At 41.2% G+C, this 20,571-nt stretch overlaps 1 protein-coding gene across 7 annotated transcripts in view; it reads left to right on the top strand.

The window, feature by feature from the left end:
- Window positions 1–424: 424 nt before the first annotated feature.
- Window positions 425–20,571, top strand: part of lrrc28 (leucine rich repeat containing 28) — a 70,840-nt gene continuing 50,693 nt past the window's right edge. For 3 of the 7 annotated variants that reach the window (XR_015073831.1, XM_085968801.1, XM_085968805.1), the window contains exons 1-5: window positions 455–710; window positions 5,002–5,217; window positions 7,339–7,379; window positions 14,547–14,584; window positions 16,495–16,632. Coding sequence is in view for 6 of the 7 variants with exons in the window: in XM_085968801.1 (XP_085824927.1) it covers window positions 5,050–5,217; window positions 7,339–7,379; window positions 14,547–14,584; window positions 16,495–16,632 (385 nt within the window). In the remaining variant the exon portion in view is untranslated. The other 4 variants (XM_085968804.1, XM_085968803.1, XM_085968802.1 and 1 more) reach the window with 4 other exon arrangements.

The following is a 20,571-nucleotide window of genomic DNA, read 5'->3' on the forward strand; positions in this document are numbered from 1 at the left end:
AATTAAAATGACAGGCGACCGGAAGCTCGGGGTCATCCTTACGGACTGAATATGGGGATAGGGGTCTGGGGAGAAAGCAGGGACAGGGTACTGAATTTGGATGATCAGCCATGATCGCATTGAATGGCGGAGCAGGCTGGAGGGGCCGAATGGTGGTCTACTCTTTTTGATTGGGTGCTTAAACAAATTGTCTGTAAATTAATAAAACTTTAAATAAACCTTAACAAATTAAATTAGAATTTGGTTGAGAATGGTGGTCTACTGCTCCTATCTTCTATGTTTCTATGAAAGGGGGGACAGAGGGGGAGTAAGGCCTGACTACAACTCCCGGTAGGCTCAGCGAGCGGCCCATCCCGCTGCCCAATGGGGAGGCTTGATGCTGCTGGTGTGCGAGATTCTGGCAGGCGATTGGCGGGCAGCGGATGAAGAAGGAGCGAATGAGGCGCGGGTTTGTTGCGGCGCTGGTTGGTGGGCGGGTGGTTTGGGCCTCGGGCTCTGCTGTCGGTGTGTGAGGCGGGGAATGGGCGACGGCGGTGCCGTGGAGCTGCGGGCTCGGTTGTTTTAGGATGTGTTTGTGCGAAGCTGCAGACGGCCCCACAGAGACCGAGAGCTCGGCACCGCGCCCGGGCTTTGTTTACTGTGTCCCCAGGTTTGGCGAGTAGCTCCACCAGGCCCGAGTCCACCCCCAGCATTGCACAAAGCTCCAGCAGGTATTTTGCTTCTGCACCCAGTCATACTATTGATTTCTTTCATAAAATGCCAGTGCTGTCACAGCAGCGCCTCGCTTCCTCATCCACTTGTGTGACCTGCAAGTAAATAACCTTTTCGTTGTGGGTCTGCTATTTAAAGAATAAACTCACATTTATAATAAATATACCAAGTCCCAGGGCATCCAAATATGCACTGCAGTGATGTCAAGTCCCAACGCTCTTCGTGTACTTTGAAGTGCAGTCTTTGTGTAGGTGAACAGATTTTATCTTTTTACTCTGGGGCTTTGTTTTCCCTAAATTACTTTATTTTGAATCACAGTATGTATATATATTTTTTCTTTTTGAGGGGTGGGAGAGATGAGACTATAATCGAGAATATACCATTCCAAGGGTCGATAACCAGAGGGCACAGATTTAATGATTGGTAGAAGAACCAAAGGTGACGTGAGGGGGAAAAAAATGTCCGCAATGAGTGGTTAGGATTTGGAATGCACTGCCTAACAGGATGTGGCATATAGAACCAATAGTAGTCTTCCAAAGGGAATTGGATAAATACTTGAAGGAGGAAAAAATGGAGGGATATGGGAAAGAGCGGGGGAGTGGGGTTAACAGAATTGCTCTTCGAAAGAGCTGGCACAGACTCGATTGGGCAAATGGCCGCCTCTGCTGTACTGTGATTCACACGGTAGGCTCATGCTCGAGGAACAGCACCTCATCTTTCGATTAGGCACTTTACAGCCTGCCGGACTCAACATAGAGTTCAACAATTTCAGATAATAATCCCTGCCCCCTTTTTTCATGCAGTATGATTTTGCTATTCCCATTTGCAACATTTTCTTTCAATTCCTCCCCCACCCCCCGTCTCTGCACCTGCTTAATATCTGTTACATTTCCAGCTTTTTCCAGTTCTGATGAAGGGTCCCAGACCTGAAACGTTAACTCTGTTTCTCTCTCCACGGATGCTGCCTGGCCTGCTGAGTTTTTCCAGCATTTTCTGTTATTTCAGATTTCCAGCATCCGCAGCATTTTGCTATTATACAAAGATTAGGGCATTTGGAGTCGGGACAAATAGCTGATAGTAAATTGGCTTAAAAAATAGAAAGCAGAAAGTAGGGGTAAGGGTAGCTACTTAGATTGGAGGGACCACTGTTACTCATTTACATTAATGATTTGGACTTGGAAGTAACTCAACATTTGCAGATGATACCAAACTGGGGGGTACAACTAAAACTGAGGAAGATTACAACATAATACCAGAAAATGTGCTGACTGGGCAATAAAGTGTCATGAACTTTAACATAGATAAATGTGAGGTGATGCACTTTGGTAGGAAAAATAGAAACATCACCTACACCTTAGAAAATAAGAAACTGAATGGGGTAGAAGAGCAAAGGGATCGAGGGATACACGTGAACAAATCATTAAAAGCAGTATTGCAGGTCAGCAAATGCTAACAAGCACTGGGATTTATTTCTCGAGGTATAGAATTCAAATGTAGACGTTACATTAATTAAACTTGTATAGGACCCTGGTCCAATTTGGTGTACTTTGCAGTTTTGGTCTCTAAACTATAAAAAGGACATAGAAACACTGGAGAAAGTGCAAAAAAGATTTACAAGGATGGTACCCGAACCGAGATATTACAGCTATCGGGAACGATTGAACAGATTGGGGCTTTTTTCTTTAGAAAAGAGAAGACTTAAGGGTGACCTGATTGAGTTCTTTAAAATTAGGAATGGGTTGGACAGTGTAGATGTGGAGAGAATGTTTCCACTTAGGGGAGAACCCAAAACTAGTGGCCATAAATACAAGATAGTTACTAATAAATCCAATAGGGAATTCAGGAGAAATTTATTTAGAATCATAGAAATTTACAGCACAGAAGGAGGCCATTCGGCCCATCGTGTCTGCACTGGTCGCAAGAGAGTTATCCAGCCTAATCCCACTTTCCAGCTCTTGGTCCATAGCCTTGCAGGTTACAACACTGAGTACATATCCATTTACTTTTTAAATGTGATGAGGGTCTCTGCCTCTATTACCCTATCAGGCAGTGCGTTCCAGACCCCCACCGCCCTCTGGGTGAAAGAAATTCTCCTCAACTCCTCTCAAATCCTTCTACCAATGACTTTAAATCTATTTACTCAGAGAGTGATTCGAATGTGGAACTCGTTACAATAGGAAGTGGTTGAGGCAAATAGCTTCGATGCTTTCAAAAGGAAACTGGGCGAGTACATGAGAGAAAAAGGACTAGAAAGATATGCTGCAAAGCTGAGATGTAGATAGAATGGGTGGAGACTCGTGTGGAGTATAACCACCAGCACAGACTGGTTGGGCCAAATGGCTTGTTTCTGTGCTGTATATTCTATCTAATCTATTTCATTCCACCCTGCCTGAACAAGCTGCCTGATTAAAAGCTGCAGTATGCCCTAAAATTACACTTCCTGTCTGTATAGGTAGGGTTATGAAGTTAATGGCTGGGAATTTCCGCACATTTGCACCCAGATACACCCGTAGTCAGGGCGCAAACCAATTACACGGCTTAAAAGATCGCAGAATTTTGGGTAGAAGTGAGTTACTCCTGTAACTACAATACGCCCAAGTTTCCTCGATCTTTTACGTCTGTCCGTCAAACCCTCCGTCGGAATGAATCAAACCTGGCCACGCCTCCGACTTTCAAATGTGTGTACTCTTCCGGTTTCACCTGTTTTGGGGAGCTCAACATTGTGACCAGATTTTCAGGCGCAGCAGGAAGCAAAGCAGTTTTTCTGGCCTTTTTCATTGTAATTTTTTGAGCGTTTGAGAAAAATGTATCCCCACTGAGCCTGCTCTTTATTTTCTGTTTCATTTAATGCATCTTTATGGCATAAGTATAAGTCACATTAACAATTGAAAAGCTTCCCCAATTGCAGGTTTTTAACCATGCTGGGATAGATTAGAATCGGGAAATTGCGCCCAAAATGCACTTGAAATTATGCTGGTTAGATTATTGTTGACGTTACCGCTAAAATTAATTTGCATAATCAGAACTGTAAAATCTTCCATGAGCCAGCCAATCGGGCATCATAATAGACATAATTGTTTCTTCTTTTCTCTTTCTATTAAAAAGTATTCCTTGATGTATTTAAGAGTGGTAACCTGGTGCAGTTTTATTAAAACAGCTAAAAATGGATTTATCACCAAAAATAACCATTTTTAATAAGGTGTCCAGTCCTCCACCTGTGTGTAACCCGAGTTAAAATGACTTAAAAAACTATACTGAAGTTTTATTGGTGTACACTAGTCAGTTTCTTAGTAAATTCAATATTGTTTGATTTGGAAAAAAACCTTGAAAATGTGCTTACTGGTGCCTGTTTGCCTAAGAAAATGAGCGCAATTTGAAGAGCCTTCCTGAACCAGTGCAATCGGCAGAATCTTGTAATTTTGATCTGGGGGTGGGGCCAGTTTTGTGGGCAGGGCCTAATCTGAGCGGATTGAATCTTGAGCCAGTTTAAAAGATCATGGAAAACCGGAACGCAAGGGGTTTTGGGCGTAACTCGCATTTAAAATTCCCCGATTTTTCTGATATCACAAGCGGAAACTCAACCCCGCTGTTCCTGCTGTGCATAAATGATAGTTAAATGAATTGAAAATTAAATTTTTAGACTAAAAGATGAAATATACTGGTGTGGGCTCGGTGTTTCTTTGGGTCTTGATTGTTTAAGCTGATTTATGCCTATTTAGACCCATTTTAAATTTGGGCATATTCAAATGAGATTGGACATCGGCAAAATTAGGCCATGATTGGGTGTATTTTCGATTCTAGCTTCTGGGTTATGCTAAAGAGGGAAACTCCAGGCCAATATCCCTCAATAAATTCTGTTGGAAAGATATAAAACTTTGCAACATAGAACCTGTAGCTGATAGTCGGGCTAGTTCATGTATGGATAATCTCTATTCTCGTTTCTTGGATTTCTGCCAGTCATTAAGCTAAAACTAGGTTCAGCCACTTCCATCATTTTACAGCAACATGATTCATGTTTTTCTACCAGTTTAATTTTTTTTTAAATACTACATAAAATGACGTGCTACTCAAGGCATAACTTAGCTCTTCTAAATATGGTTGCTCTAGCAATATAAAAGCAGGGATTGGATAAATATGGTTTTAAAAAAAAGTATTTCTTAACTTTTTGTTGACTGTGCCCTTTAGATAATGTTTCCTGTAAATTTTTGCCAGTTTTATTTTGTCAGTGGTGGTGCTGAATTATAACAGATTTTCTTTTTGGTTAACCTCGGGCTGTATTATCTTTTAAAGAAACCACGGATCTTTGACGTTGTGACAGCTGTTTGAAACAGTTCAATCATGAACACCGACCTTTGCAAAACTATCTGGGTGGCCAAGCACGAGAAGCACAAAAACCTGTTTCTGAATTACAGGAACCTACGCAAATTTCCTCATGAGTTACTGAAAGACGGTGGCTCACATCACTTGGAACATCTCTATATGAAGATGAATTCATTAACAACACTGGTATGTTTGGTATTTCCTGCTCTTTGTTGCTTTATATTAAAGATAAATTGTCAAGTTGTTTCAAAAGCTTATGAGCAAGTTTCAGGTGGTTTTGTGTGTGACCCGAGCTTAATTAGATTGAGTGGCAAACAGATAAATTTTAAATTGATGCTGGGTCATATAATCCAAAAAGTTCCACGTTTGACTCGCAGCCTGTGCTGAGATAGCTGATTTCATACAGGGTGGTGTTAGGGATGCTAAAAAAAAAAAACTGGCCAGTGTTCCCATTCCTGATTGTTTCCATTGCTGGAAGGTTGTTTGTGTACATGCCGGGCGATGTCAGGACATGATCAGCTTTGGACATTGTGCCCCTGCAGTTCAGCAGCCTGTTGACACTGTTTAGACACCCCGTGTGAGTAATGTTCACTTGGACAAGGTTTCAGAGTGTGACTGGCAACTGTGGGATTGTACACCAGCAAAGAGTTTAGGAAGGGGAGGGGCAAGAATTGTCGAGGGAGAAAAATTTAAAGTGATACTGCACTTTTTAAAGTTACTGCACACATGACTAAATCAAATGGAAAGCAAGAGATAACAAACTATTCTGTAATGGAAGGGTATAAGTGTTTGTAGCTGAGCCTGTCACCTCATTTTAGAAAAATAGGAGCAGGAGTAGGCCATTCGGCCCTTCGAGCCTGCTCCACCATTCAATATGATCATGGCTGATCCTCTATCTCAAATCCATATTCCCGCTCTCTCCCCATACCCCGTGATGCCTTTTGTGTCTAGAAATCTATCTATCTCCTTCTTAAATATATTCAGTGACTTGGCCTCCACAGCCTTCTGTGGTAGAGAATTCCACAGGTTCACCACCCTCTGAGTGAAGAAATTTCTCCTCATCTCAGTCCTAAATGTCCTACCCCGTATCCTGAGACTGTGACCTCTCGTTCTAGAGCTCCCAGCCAGGGGAAACATCCTCCCTGCATCCAGTCTGTCTAGCCCTGTCAGAATTTTATACGTTTCAATGAGAATCCCTCTCATTCTTCAAAACTCTAGTGAATACATGCCTAGTCGACCCAATCTGTCCTCATACGACAGTCCTGCCATCCCAGGAATCAGTCTGGTGAACCTTCGCTGCACTCCCTCTATGGCAGGTATATCCTTTCTTAGGTAAGGAGACCAAAACTGCACACAGTACTCCAGGTGTGGTCTCACCAAGGCCCTGTATAACTGTAAGTAAGACATCCTTGCTCCTGTACTCAAATCCTCTTGTAATGAAGGCCAACATACCATTTGCCTTCCTAACTGCTTGCTGCACCTGCATGTTTGCTTTCAGTGACTGGTGTACAAGGACACCCAGGTCCCTCTGTACATCAACATTTCCCAATCTGTCACCATTTAAATAATACTCTGCCTTTCTGTTTTTCCTACCGAAGTGCTGTTTCTGGTTACGTGTATACTACTTAACCATTCAATTCAGTGGGAGCTGTTAGCTATTTCTCCAAGGCTAAAGTAATTGGTTAAGAGCTGTTAGTAATAAAAACAGAAAATGCTGGGAATACTCAGCAGGTCCGGCAGCATCTGTGGAGAGAGGGAGAGAGAAACAGAGTTAACGTTTCCGGTTGATGACCTTTCGTCAGAACCCAGTTAACCTGAATCTCTCCACAGATGCTGCCTGACTCAGATTTCCAGCATCCGCAGTATTTTGCTTTTGTAAGAGCTGTTAGTATTTGGGCTTGAGCATTTTGCTCTCTTTGACAGGTGACACTGCTGTATAATAGTGATTTCAGTTACACTAAAGAATATAGGGGAACAAATTGCCAGTGAAACATTTTATCCTGGGGAAACATTTTAACCTTCAACGGCACAGGCACATTATATTGTAGAGCAGTTTCCTTTAGCCTGCAGGGCTGTATCCTGGAACCAAAACTTAGCTTGTTCTGTAATCAAAGATCTCCCTTACTTATTGCATTACGTGATTTATTGGTTGTGTTCTGCAATCATGCCTTGTACTGAAAATATGAAGAAATGTTTTTGTAAATTCCGTCTTATATTTTCTAAAACTGTAACAGCTACCAAAAGCTCAGTACTGTACACACAAATTGAAAGCATTAAAAATGAAGTGCAACTTTTTACTATTTTCAGCCAGAAAACCTTGGGCAGAAACTTCCAAATCTCATTGAATTGTGAGTATTCACAAACTGCTTTGTTCACGTTGATGTTTTTTAGCCACACGCATGTCTTGTTTGTCACCATTAAGAATACAATTTATGTTTTATGAATCAAACATTTGTTGCTTAATTTAAATGTATATATTTTCCCTACAGTTAGTGTCTTTTTACAGATCTGCATAGTAATTTTAAAGCTGTGCTGCTGAATGTTAGTTTTATTAAACATTATTTTAGGTGATGTTCAGTGTGAAGAAGCTGCGCTGATTGTGCCCTGCTATATTGGAGGGTTCTATTGCAAAATCTTTTCACTATGGATAGTGTGTAACCAGATTGAACACCAAATACAAAAAATGTAAACAGACAGATTATTTAAAATAGATCCATTTTTCATTCTCAAACTTTGAATTAACAGAAGAGCATTTTGGGAAGAATTTTATTTTAAAGGAGTTAGTCCGTATAATATGGAATCTCCAAACCCGTAAGCAACTAAACTGCAGCTAGATCCAACTCCTTTATTAAATATGTTAAGCAGTTGAAACGCTACACCATGTTTTTCTGTTTCTTATCTGATTCTTGAAGGTTTTTTGTAAGGCAACTTTATTTAACACAGAACAGGTAAATGAACAGTATTCAGTGCAAACTGTATATTTTACAATAATTTATACACCTTACTATTCTCTACAATATATCAAAAGTAGCAAAGACGCTTCTCTGGAGTGCTCTCAACATAATATTGATCATTAAAAACAGTTGCTCACTTCTTACACAGCGAAGAATTTCCGTGGAGCCAGATCGAGTGCAATCTCTCTGCTGACCTTGGACTGAGTTACGTACAGTTAACGCAATAAAAATGTGGCATTAGAATCCCCTGGCAACAACGTTGCCTGCCAATCCGACTACAAAAAACCATTGACCCTGTCCCTGCTCAGAGCTAACCCACATCTCTACCCCAGATGGTTCAATGTTACCGACATGGTTGAGGCTGGGTGTAACTCAGCAACGTGATGTGATGGATATTTTTGGAGCTGGTGTAGGATGCCGATTTTTGTGGAGTTTGGCTGTACTGTTAGGATATTTACATATGGAGAGAAAATGTTATTTATTTTTGCTGTGGGAATATGAAGACGATTGAACTTTTGATGGTTTTTGTCTTGTAAATAAGGAACTGGTGGGAATAAGGAGTGAGTAAGCCTTTGGTGCAGACAATTGTTTAAGAGTAGCTGATGTGCCACCTATTTGCTTAACATTGTGCCACATAATTGTTTGCTTTATAAATAATCCTCGTCAGGATGGTGACTTATAGATGGTTTGCAGATATAGGGCCTGGTGTTATTAAAAGTTAAAATAGATAATTTCATATCAGCACAGAAGCAGGCCACTCAGCCCAATTGGTCCAAGCTGTTTATGCTGCACATGAGCCGCCTCCTACACCTCTTCATCTAATCCTATCAGCATAACCTTCGATTCCTTTCTCCCTTGTGTCTTTATCCAGCTTTCTCTTAAATGCAACTATGCCAATCGCCTCAACTACTCTTTGTGATAGCGAGTTCCACATTCTAACCACTCTCTGAGTAAAGAAGCTTCTCTTGCATTCCCTATTGGATTTATTAATGACTATCTTATATTTATGGCCCCTAGTTTTGGACTTCCCCCACAAGTGGAAACATTTTCTCTGCATCTACCCTATATAAGCTTAAAGGCCTCCATTAGGTCACCCCTCAGCCTTCCCCTTTCTAGAGAAAAGAGCCCCAGCAGACCTTTGAATACTTGTTTATTATAGGCAAGGCACTGGTTTTCAGATAATTCTTAAAACACCAGTAAAAAGCTGAGTCCCACTTAAAGAATATGAATTGTCACTGAAGGTTATGGGGAGATCTAATTGAGGTGTTTAAAATTAGCTGAATGGTACAGCTGCTCAAGGTGGGGTAGGGGCAACCAGGATCTGCTTTAATGCATTGTAGAAAGTTTTGGGGCATTTGATCGTTGCTTACACACTGATCAAGGCGAGACTGAGCTGTTCTACTGCTGTTCTGTTGACAGAGCTCCCAAGCTCAGCTACTTCTCCAGCCTACCAGTATTTCAATCAGCCAGGAGACTTGGCTATTGCACTGGAATGTAAACAGATAAAAACAATGTTTTAACCAGGACTCACTCTGTCTGCACGCCAGTAGACTGGTCAGGCCTTAGTTGGTTGGCTCGTGTACCATATAAACAGAAGTCAGCTGTGGCTGGTTAGGTGGGATGGTCGATTAATCACCATAAATCTGTTTCCACTGATGTCCTGATTAAATGGCTTCTCAGTATAGAATAATTACTGTATTTGTGCAAAACCCAAATACAAGAGAGTCGGCTATATAAATCGCACCTGTTCCACATTTCAGGTACTGTAAGAAATATAATACAGGAAACTTTGTGCTATCCGGCACTGACTGGACCGAGCTGTTGCCGTTCCCATCAAAACTGCCGGACAAACCAGCGCTAATGTTGAAACATACGGAGATTTTGAGCTCCGTATCTAGCAACAAACCCTGTTGCTTAGCAACAGCTTCTAAACAGTCGGCCGTACCTTGCAAGCGTCTCTGTAGCTTAGCAACAGCTTCAGCGAGACCTTGCAGAGCCTGACTGGTGGAAAAAAAAGCAACGAAAAGAAAAAAAAAACTAACGAAACGGCTCCTGAATTTTGCCGGTGGCGCGAGCATTCCGGACAGTTAACATCTGAATAAACCAAAGTTTCCTGTAGTATTGTGATAGACTCCTAAAATAAGAGAGACCTAAAATGTCAATTTTAACTGATCGAGTATTTAGAATTAAATTTAAGTCTAGTTTCACTCTGCATTTTTCACTTTGCATTCAACAACAACTTCTTCTATTTATATAGTGCCTTTAACGTAGTCAAACGTCCCAAGGCGCGTCACAGGAGTGTTATAAGACAAAAAAATTGACACCAAGCCACATAAGGAGAAATAAGGGCAGGTGACCAAAAGCTTGGTCAAAGAGGTAGGTTTTAAGGAGTGTCTTAAAGGAGGAAAGAGAGGTAGTGAGGCGGAGAGGTTTAGGCAGGGAATTGCAGAGCTTAGGGCCTCGGCAACAGAAGGCACGGTCACCGATGGTTGCGCGATTGTAATCGGATGCTCAAGAGGGCAGAACTAGAGGAGAGCTGAAGGAGATTACAGAGATAGGGAGGGGTGAGGCCGTGGAGGGATTTGAAAACAAGGATGAGAATTTTGAAATCGAGACGTTGCTTAACCGGGAGCCAGTGTAGGTCAGCAAGCACAAGGGCGATGGGTGAACGGGATTTGGTGCGAGTTAGGACACGGGCAGCTTTTTGGATGACCTCAAGTTTACGTAGGGTAGAATGTGGGAGGCCAGCCAGGAATGCGTTGGAATAGTCAAATCTAGAGGTAACGAAGGTATGGATGAAGGTTTCAGCAGCGGATGAGCTGAGGCAAGGGCGGAGATGGGTGATGTTTTGGAGGTGGAAATAGACGGTCTTAGTTATGCCGGGGATATGTGGTCGGAAGCTCATTTCAGGGTCTAATATGACACCAAGGTTGCGAACAGTGTGGTTCAGCCTCAGACAGATGTTAGGGAGTGGGATGGAGTCAGTGGCTGGGGAACGGAGTTTGTGGTGGGGACTGAAAACAATGGCTTCAGTCTTCCCAATATTTAATTGGGAGAAAATTTCTGCTTATTCAGAAATGGATGTTGGACAAGCGGTCTGACAATTTAGAGACCGTGGAGGGGTCGAGAGAAGTGGTAGTGAGGTAGAGTTGGGTGTCACCAGCATACATGTGGAAACTGACGCTGTGTTTCCGGATGATGTCATCAAGGGGCAGCATGTAGATGAGAAATAGGAGGGGGCCAGGGATAGATCCTTGGGGGACACCAGAGGTAACGATGCGGGAGCGGGAAGAGAAGCTGTTGCAGGTGATTCTCTGTCTATGATTAGATAGATAAGAATGGAACCAGGCGAGTGCAGTCCCACCCAGCTGGACGACGGTGGAGAGGCGTTGGAGAAGGACGGAGTGGTCAACCGTGTCAAAGGCTGCAGACAAGTCAAGAAGGACGAGAAGGGATAGTTTACCTTTGTCACAGTCACAAGGGTGTCATTTGTGACTTTGATGAGAGCCGTTTCGGTACTGTGGCAGGGGCGGAAACCTGATTGGAGGGATTCAGATAATGGAGTTGCAGGAAAGATGGGCACGGATTTGGGAGGTGACAACATGTTCAAGGACTTTGGAGGGGAAAGGGAGGTTGGAGATGGGGTGGTAGTTTGCAAACCCCTTAATTTGTAATTTAAGGGCAAAAATTCACTGAATTTATCTGGAACATTGAATTCCACCCAACTTCAACCCAGAAAAATCACCTGGATCTTAATTTACCAGTAAGTTTAGATTTTACTTTTAATAAACCTGATGAAATGCTCTGTCATTGCATATTGCCTGGCAAGACTGACCCCTCTATTTCTCCCTTTCCCATCAAAGAATCTTCAGTTGAGCTTGTGCCCTGTCATACAGCCTTTTGGATCCATTTTCCACCCTACCACCCATCCCTAAATGAGCAGATGCAAAGGCCTGGAAGCATTTTGATTATTTCCATCCCTTTATTGGGGGAAATGTCTCATAACTCAATAAGGATATTGTCCTGTTAGTGTCATGAATTTGTTTCTCTAAGTTGAGAATGAAAAAAATATTTCAGTATACCAATTACTCTCATTTTAAAAATGTGTTCCTGTAAGACAGTGTAGCCTCAATATGTAGCACCAGGGAGAGCTCGGACCTTAAATATTGGGAAGACTGAAGCACAAACTCCATTCCCTGACCGCTGTTTCCATCCCTGGCAACTGTCTTAAGCTGAGCAAGTCTGTTCGCAACCTTGGTGTTGTGTTTGACCCTGAGATGAGTTTCTGACCCATATCCGCTCCATTACAAGACTGTCTACTTCCACCTCTGTAACATTGCTCAGCACGGTGGCATAGTGGTTAGCACTGTTGCCTCACAGCGCCAGGGACCCGGGTTCGAATCCGGCCTCGGGCGACTGTCTGTGTGGAGTTTGCACATTCTCCCCGTGTTTGCGTGGGTTTTCTCCGGGTGCTCCGGTTTCCTCCCACAGTCCAAAGATGTGCGGGTTAGGTTGATTGGCTATGATAAATTGACCCTTAGTGTTAGGGGGATTAAATACATGGGGTTATGGGGATCGGGTGGGATATGTGTCGGTGCAGGCTCGATGGGCCGAAATGGCCTCTATCTGCACTGGGGGGTTTCTGTGATCTGCTGAAACCCTCGTCCATGTCTTTGTTACCTCTAGACTTGACTATTCCAATGCACTCCTGGCCGGCTTCCCATCTTCCACCCTACAGAAACTTGTCTTCATCCAATAATCTGCTGCCCGTATCTTAACTTGCTCCAAATCTCGTTCACCCATCACCCCTGTGCTCGCTGACTTTCACTGGCTGCCGGTCCGACAGCGCCTCAATTTTAAAATCCTCATCCTTGTTTTCAAATCGCTCCATGCCTCGCCCCTCCCTATCTCTGTAGCCTCCACCAGCCCTACAAGCATTCGAGATCTCTGTGCTCTTCCAATTCTGGCCTCTTGCCCATCCCTAAGCTGCCTTGACCCTAAGCTCTGGAATTCGCTCCGTAAACCTCTCTGCCTCTCTATTTGTCTCTTAAGATGCTCCTTAAAACCTACTTCTTTGATCAAGCTATTATTCATCTGTCCTGATATCTCCTTCTGTGGCTCGATGTCAAAAATGTATCTTACTGATACTGCTCTTGTGACGAGCCTTAGCGCATATAACGTAGTAAAACATCCTATGTACATTTATGTTGTTGTTCTCTATAGTGCCTCTTATATTTTAATGTGTTTGCTTGATAATTAGTTATGGTAGCCATGTCGAGCAAAATGATTAGTGTAACTTGGTTTGAAGGTTAATAAAGTTGATGATGGACCCAAGGGATATGACAGTACTTAATTGTCAGTATAGTATTATGCATATTTTATCAGGAGTGGATTAGTAGTAAGTAAACCAGTCACGTTAGTGAGTAGCAGCACTTGTTGTCATGACATGACCTTATAGTAATAGCTACTTAGTCTCCAGGGGAGTTGTGCATTAATCTTCTTTTATTCTACAGCAAGAAAAATCACAATGTTTGTTAATGCTTGGTTTGATACGGCAGTTGCTCATCGAGATTAGCCAAACCACGTGGATATTTCTATTGATTAGTTCAGTATCAGTTTACAAAAATTGTTGGAATTGTGATATGTGCGTTAGATTATATCGCTATTAATCTCCAGGAGTCACTAATTAAATACTTCATATGTATTCAGCCTTGCAAAGAAAATAAAACTGCAGTGGAATCTTCAGTTCTAGAATATGAATTAAGTTGCAGAATTGGTTTATAGTGAAACAGCTTGATATGCTATTGCCTAAGGTGGCATTTTATTGAAAAATGAAAAAAAAATTTAAGTATGAAAAGATTCATTCATTTGGTTTGGTCTGATTTCAACTTGAATCATCCTAAATTTTGACAATTAAAATTTTTGATAATTTAGTTAATGGAGTTTCATTAGTTTAAAAAGAGGGACAAAGTGTTACAGTATTACTACACAGAAAATTTGCAGGTAAGTAATGCTTTAAACTTTAGAGGGTTAATTTACAAGCTTAATGGGGCAATTGTAACTTAACCCACCCAGCAGGAACAGAGTGGGTTTGTGTCAGATGCCCGTTTTACATCCCATCTGATTTTGCTCTCAATTGAAGTCAATTGATCGTAAAATCGGACGAGGGGTAATTTGCACTACATGTAGTAAGTGTAGCAATCTGGATGCTATGCTTTACCAATTTGTATCCTAATGCAAGGATCAAAAATAATGTTTCTGGGTACTGGTCCAGCACAAATATGCTTAGAAAGCTGAATTCTATAATTACAAGGTAGGTAGGTTACTTGTTTTCTGGATATTTAAATTTGTTTTTATATAAATGTATTAATCTTTGTATTTACTGTTTTTCCCCCTCTGTACCCACTTCCATTTACCTTTACCATAGTGGTCACAAGGGAATAAAGATAATAACCTTTAGAGCTGCACTCACTCATTTAGAATCTCATCTCTCTATCCATGTAATTAATCACAATAATTTGTCATTCTCTAAACTAAGATGCAACTCTCTTCCTCTTCTAGATACTTGCATTCAAATAACATTGCAGTCATTCCTGAAGGTGAGCCTAGTTTATATAGAAAATACTATTTGTTGTTGATGTTTTAGCAGTCAGACATTTCCATATTTAAGAAACCCACTGTGTTGTTGAGAAATCAGTCCTGTATTCTCCTCAATGTTTGCCCTTGAGGCTTAGATTACAGTTATCTTACCAAGTTAACCTTGTTCCAAAAGAACAATTGTTAAGAGAGCAACTTTTCATCTTCACCTTATTTTGGGGAAAGGGGGAAGAAGCAAGTACAAATGGAAATCAACCACTCTGCCCAGATGACTGGTCTAAAAGAGCATAAATAACTTCTTCTGGTGAATGGGAGATGGTTTGAATGTTTGCATTCTCTTCGCTTCATTGCCCTCCTCTGTGGGGTGAAGATGAATTTTCAATAATGGTTGAAATTTTGGAGCAGATTGAAAATGTTAAAGTAACATTCTTCTAAGCTTAAAAGAATACCCATAGTGCAGCCAAAGCCTCGAGCAGACATTTTGGAGATACAGTACTGATTTCTTTGAGTCAGGTTCTGCAGGACTAGAAGCAAGCCAGTATGGTACACATTTTTAAAAGGGTGATAAATCAGACCCGTAAAATTGCAGTTTTTTTACTCAAACATCATTATCCAGTAAAATAATGGAAATGTGTTGTAAGAGGTGATTTGCAGGAGTACTCATAAAGCAATAACTTCACAGTCAGCATGGATTTAAAAGAGGAAGGCCATGATTGACAAATATCCTTTACTTTTTTCAGCATGTTAAAAGTAAGTAGTGGAACTCCTTTGTTTACACTATCAGAAAGCTTTGGACAAAGCTCCATGAGAAAGACATGCGTTAAAATAAAAAGCCACAAGATCTTGTGCAGAACGTGGGATTGGTAGTCAATAGATGGAAAATCTATTCCACGCATGTGTTCTTCAACTTGCATATTACTGTAATTTATTTAAATTATCTTTTTAATGTTGTGAAGTTACTTTCATTTCCTAATGGTTGAGGGTGATGCATTTTATTTAACCTTTAAGTTTAATTGAGGTCATTTTATGAAGCCTGCCAAATGTTGTGTCAATTTGTGGACCGAATTGTTTTTCTTAACATCTGCTTAAAAATAAACTGATTCTGTAATTATGGTCTCTTTGGCTTCTGAAAAAGGAAGCACCCCACCCACTGATATACAGGAACAAGGGCTCTCGCAATAGACCCCAATATATAATCAGTAGTGATCTGGTATCCAGTAAGTGGTGCCCTCATACACTATAATAAGGGCCTGTAACTTTGTTTCTTAATAAATAATTAAATACAGCATTTACATTATGCCATATAGATCACTTTAGAGAAATGTCTAGTATTTTAAAATCATATTCCATGAAGTTTGTTTGTAGATATTTTAATATAGTTGCAGAACTGTTCCTCAATATTTTTAGTATTTGTCCTTCTGGCAGGTTTTCTTTAGATCCGGCAGATAAGGAATATGTGATGGGACTGAGTGATGGTACATAACTTGGGCACAAGAGTTGAGTGACTTATCTGGGCCCCGGATGAAAGCATTCATTAAGTTTATAATTCAAGCAAGATACCAATGACTAGAGGAATCATTGCTGTTTGTAGTGCTGTTGCCCATTGTTAAAAGTTTGTGGGATGCACAACAGTTTAAAGTCCTGCTGTTGTGTACATGCGTTGTGCAATGTTGGGTTTGTGAATAGTTCACTGCAACTAAACTGTCTACTCAGCCATGTGTTTTGTTTCATCTAAAAAGTATATACTGGTTAGCTATTAGAACTAAGTAATCGTTTCCCATATAGTAAGAAAATATTCTCTGTGATATGCTACTGTATATCCAGTACATCTTTCCTGAATTCCAGAGCACATATTCTTGTGTATGAATTGTTGGGATGATAATGTTAACTTTTTCATTTTTCTCCCTGCTAGCGATTGGCACCTTGGTTAAACTTCAGTCATTGGATCTTAGTAATAATGCATTGGCAGTTCTCTGCCCCGAGATTGGTCAGCTGAAATCTTTACGACACCTGCGATTGGCCAACAACCAGCTGAAATTCCTCCCATCAGGTGAGGAAATAACCCTAAGTTCTAGCTGTGAAAGACATTGAACTAGGTATTTTAAATGTACAGTTAAACCCCGGGATAGGCAGACTGCAGTTTCCTTTTCTTTTAGGTAGCTGTGAATCTGACATAATTGGAAATATGTACGACCGTGCCAGTAATATTTTCATTATACCCAGCACCATTGTTTGTAAAGAGTCAAGTATACGTGTTCTTGAAATGATTGGGCTCCCAAAGATCACTCAAATTATGAAAGGTGACTAAATGCTAACGAGGCTCACAAACAGACATGTCTTACAAAAGGGTAGTTGCAAACCTATTGATATTCTTGTGGTTAACATGATCCATTGGATATATGATATTTTCAAAGCATTTTGCTCATCCTTATAGATCTTTTCATGAGTATATAGTGTCCTTTTTCAAGTCCTATGGAATTACCTGTATGTGATATATAATGTAGCAGTGTATAGAGGAAATACATCTAGAAGGGTATTCCAGTGCAGTATTTTACTGTTCAGCTAAGCACCACATCCTATATAGCAATGTATCCCAGTATAGGCTAATCTTTCACAACATATATGCGATAGTCTCTCATCCTATTGAACCTGTCGCTGGTGAAAGAAAATACTGTAACAAGTGCTTAAAGTGGAAACCTTGATTTCCAACACTTTGTTCATTACAAGATCTGTCTTAACCAATAAGAACTGGAGAATTCTGCAGTTCTCAGCCTACTGCTTTTTGGAAGATTGGGATAGCAATAATGAAAGAAATGGAGAGGTCTGGAAGGATTGGGGTGATGGGTGTGCAGGACCTGGTACGGAATGCAACATGTGTGATGGAATTCCAGATGAGTTGGAGTTTACGTAGGGTGTAGCTGAGAAGGCTGCTGAGGAGAGCAGTGGAGAAATCGAGCTTTTAAGCGATGAAGGCGGTGATGAGGGTTTCAGCAGTGATGAGGACAGAGACTGGTCATGTTACAGAGGCGGAAGTAGGTATCCTTGGTGAGGGGACTTGAGGCTCGGCTTGGGGATGAACAGGACACTTGAGGTTGTGTCCTGTCTGGTTCAGTCAGCTCCAACAGCAGGGAAGTGGATGGGTTCACCGATTAAGTGCAATATGCAGGTGAGGAAGGTTCAGTGCAGGATGAGGACAACAGGAAGAACTGGAGGAGGAATTGGCCGGAAAGCTTAGTTGCAGATTGAAGTTACCAAGTCGCAGTGCAAAGCCTGTGAGGAAATTGGGATGAAGGGGATAAATATGAAGTTGGAGTAAAATTTGTTTCACTTGCACTGCCTAGTAGTTTCGAGAAGGTTGTCTACCAACCAAAAAATGTAAGTAGTTTCCTAATCAATTGCACAGCAGTTGCAGAGAAACCACTTACACAAATCAGTATTATGGTGCCTTTAACTTCTGTAGTAAAGGCAAGTAGCTTGTTGGAAAACTGAGTGCGTTGGGTCTGCATTAGTTAGCTATTCAAACATATGCACAGTATGTGTCTGTAGCAATGCAGCAGAAATGTTAAATGAAGCTTTGTTCTTTAACCTCATCAGGAATATCTTAATGCTCCTTTTATAAACGCTCCATTCATTGGATAATGCATCTTATTAAATGTGATTCATTAAAAAAAAAGTTAGCATTCTTACTGAACCCAAAACTCTTCTCTCCATACCAGCATCTGGAGAAAAGTTCTTCTACTTGAGTTTTGTGCCAATTTCCGAGTTTTGTTTATATAAGTACAATTTATTGGGTATATGGTGAGAAGAGCTAGGAAGTTTTTCTGATTTCTGCCTTCCATGCTATTCATCACCACCTCTGAAATATTGCCCGTCTTTGTCCCTATCTCAGCCCACATCCACACCCCTCTGGCCTGCATCGTCTCTCTCACAAAATCATGCTCACTTAATCACCTGTGACTTTGCTGACTTCTATGGGCTCCTCATCCTTCAACTCATTGACTTTAAAATCCTCATCTATATCTACCAAGTCCTCCACTGTCTCACTCCAGCTCTATGTCCTTGCTTGCACCCTCTGCTCTGGTCTACAATGCATTGTTCTCCCTGCCTTGCTCTGCCACTGGTGCCAGAGCCTTCAGCCATCTTGGCCCCACACTCTGGAAAACTTATCTGGTCTCGCTACATTTTGCCTCAGCTTGAAAAGACCCCTTAAAACTTCCCTCTTTGTGCCTTCTGCCGCTTCTCCTAATTTATCTCTTCCTTTGAGTGCCAACTGTGAAGACACCTTGGGACATTTTGCAATGTTAAAAGAAAAAGGCCTTGCCTTTTTATAGCGCCTTTCACGACCTCAATGTCCCAAAGCGCTTTGACAGCCAATGAAGAGCTGTTGATACAGGGATAAATATTGGCCAGGACACCGGGGATAACTCTCCTGCTCTTCTTTGAAATAGTGCCATGGGATCTTTTACGTCCACGAGAGAGCAGACGGGGCCTCGGTTTAACGTCTCATCCGAAAGACGGCACCTCCGACAGTGGAGCACTCCCTCAGCACTGCACTGGAGTGTCGGCCTAGATTTTGTGCTCAAGTCCCTGGAGTGGGACTTAAACCCACAACCTTCTGACTCAGAGGCAAGAGTGCCTACAAACCGAGTCACGACTGACACTAAAGGTGCTATATAAATGTAAGCTGTTTCCTATGATCATGTGTAATGTGTTCAGTCATTTCTGAATTAATTGGGAAGACCGATTTCTCATTTGAAAGGAAACTGGAGTTTGGCTCATCTCATCCAGTAAGTGGCCTGTTCTGTAAAAATTGTAATTTCAATCCACTAGAGGGCAGAAGTACTGCAGTATAATATAGTTCCAAGTGACTAGTGGTTTGTTATAACTAAGTGGTAGTGTTTCCAAGCAAGAACTGAAACACTTTTTTAATAGAATGTAATCCATAGTAATTCTTACTAGTGCCTGCAAAGTTAAGCACTATAAATTAGTATAACTATCACGCGCCTTCAGTATAAATATTCTGGCATGTAATTATTCGATTTTGACAAGGGTAACTTGAAAAAAGGTTTTATGCACCTTATTAAAATTTTATTCAGATTTTTTTTTTCAATGACGTTGGTACAGACTTCAACAGTCTTATGTAGTTGTCTTATCAAATGATAGACTTGGTGGCCTGAAAGTTGAGACCACAAAACAAAGGTCAGAATACAATCCCACCCCCAATTATGCAATACACGGGGGGGGGGGGGGGGGGAAATGCAGATTGAAACTCATTAGTATGCACCACAAAGACAAAAAACAATCCTGCGACAGAAAGCAGCAATATTCCATACAATATCTTTTTTTTTCTCTTTTGCTTTTCCAGGCCACTGTGAAGATTTTGTATTTGCGAAATGAGTAAATTCCTGAGAAATGTTAATGTTGGGTACAATTGTACCACTTTTTAAATGAACGCCTATTCAATTGGTTTAGAAGTACACTTTACTCAACTTGCTTGTGAAGTTAATCAGTTGACTATTCTGCTTTGAGTTGTGAAGTCTTCAAACTGAAAATGGTCAGTTTGCACCAGCTGGTTCTATAAAGAGTCACAAGGACCTTCCTCACAGAAGAAACAATGTTCCACTGGATGCGTGAGAGAGAAAATATATTGAAAACAAATTACACAGCTTTACTCTGTTCTTGACATGAGCTGCATTGAACAGAGACTGTGGTGTCTCTTGGGGGCAGAGAGGGAGAGAAGGATGATTAATAATTATGCTAGTGTTTCCTACCATTTTATGGCAATGTGAGAGAAGACTATGCGTCTCCCTTCTGCACTGCGAAGATGCCGCGGGCATTCAATTATAGGGAAAAGGGAGGAACTTGCCCTAAAATGTTGTAATTTCTCTAGTCGCAAAAATAATTCAGTTGACAGCCTATTAATCCTATGATGTCATGTGAAGGAGACCCTCAAATAGATTGAGCTCAGTTTATTGACTAATGTAGTGTA

Source organism: Somniosus microcephalus, chromosome 27, assembly GCF_052327205.1.
Source record: "Somniosus microcephalus isolate GS21.2 chromosome 27, FLI_Smic_1.0, whole genome shotgun sequence".
NCBI classification, from domain to species: Eukaryota; Metazoa; Chordata; class Chondrichthyes; order Squaliformes; family Somniosidae; genus Somniosus; species Somniosus microcephalus.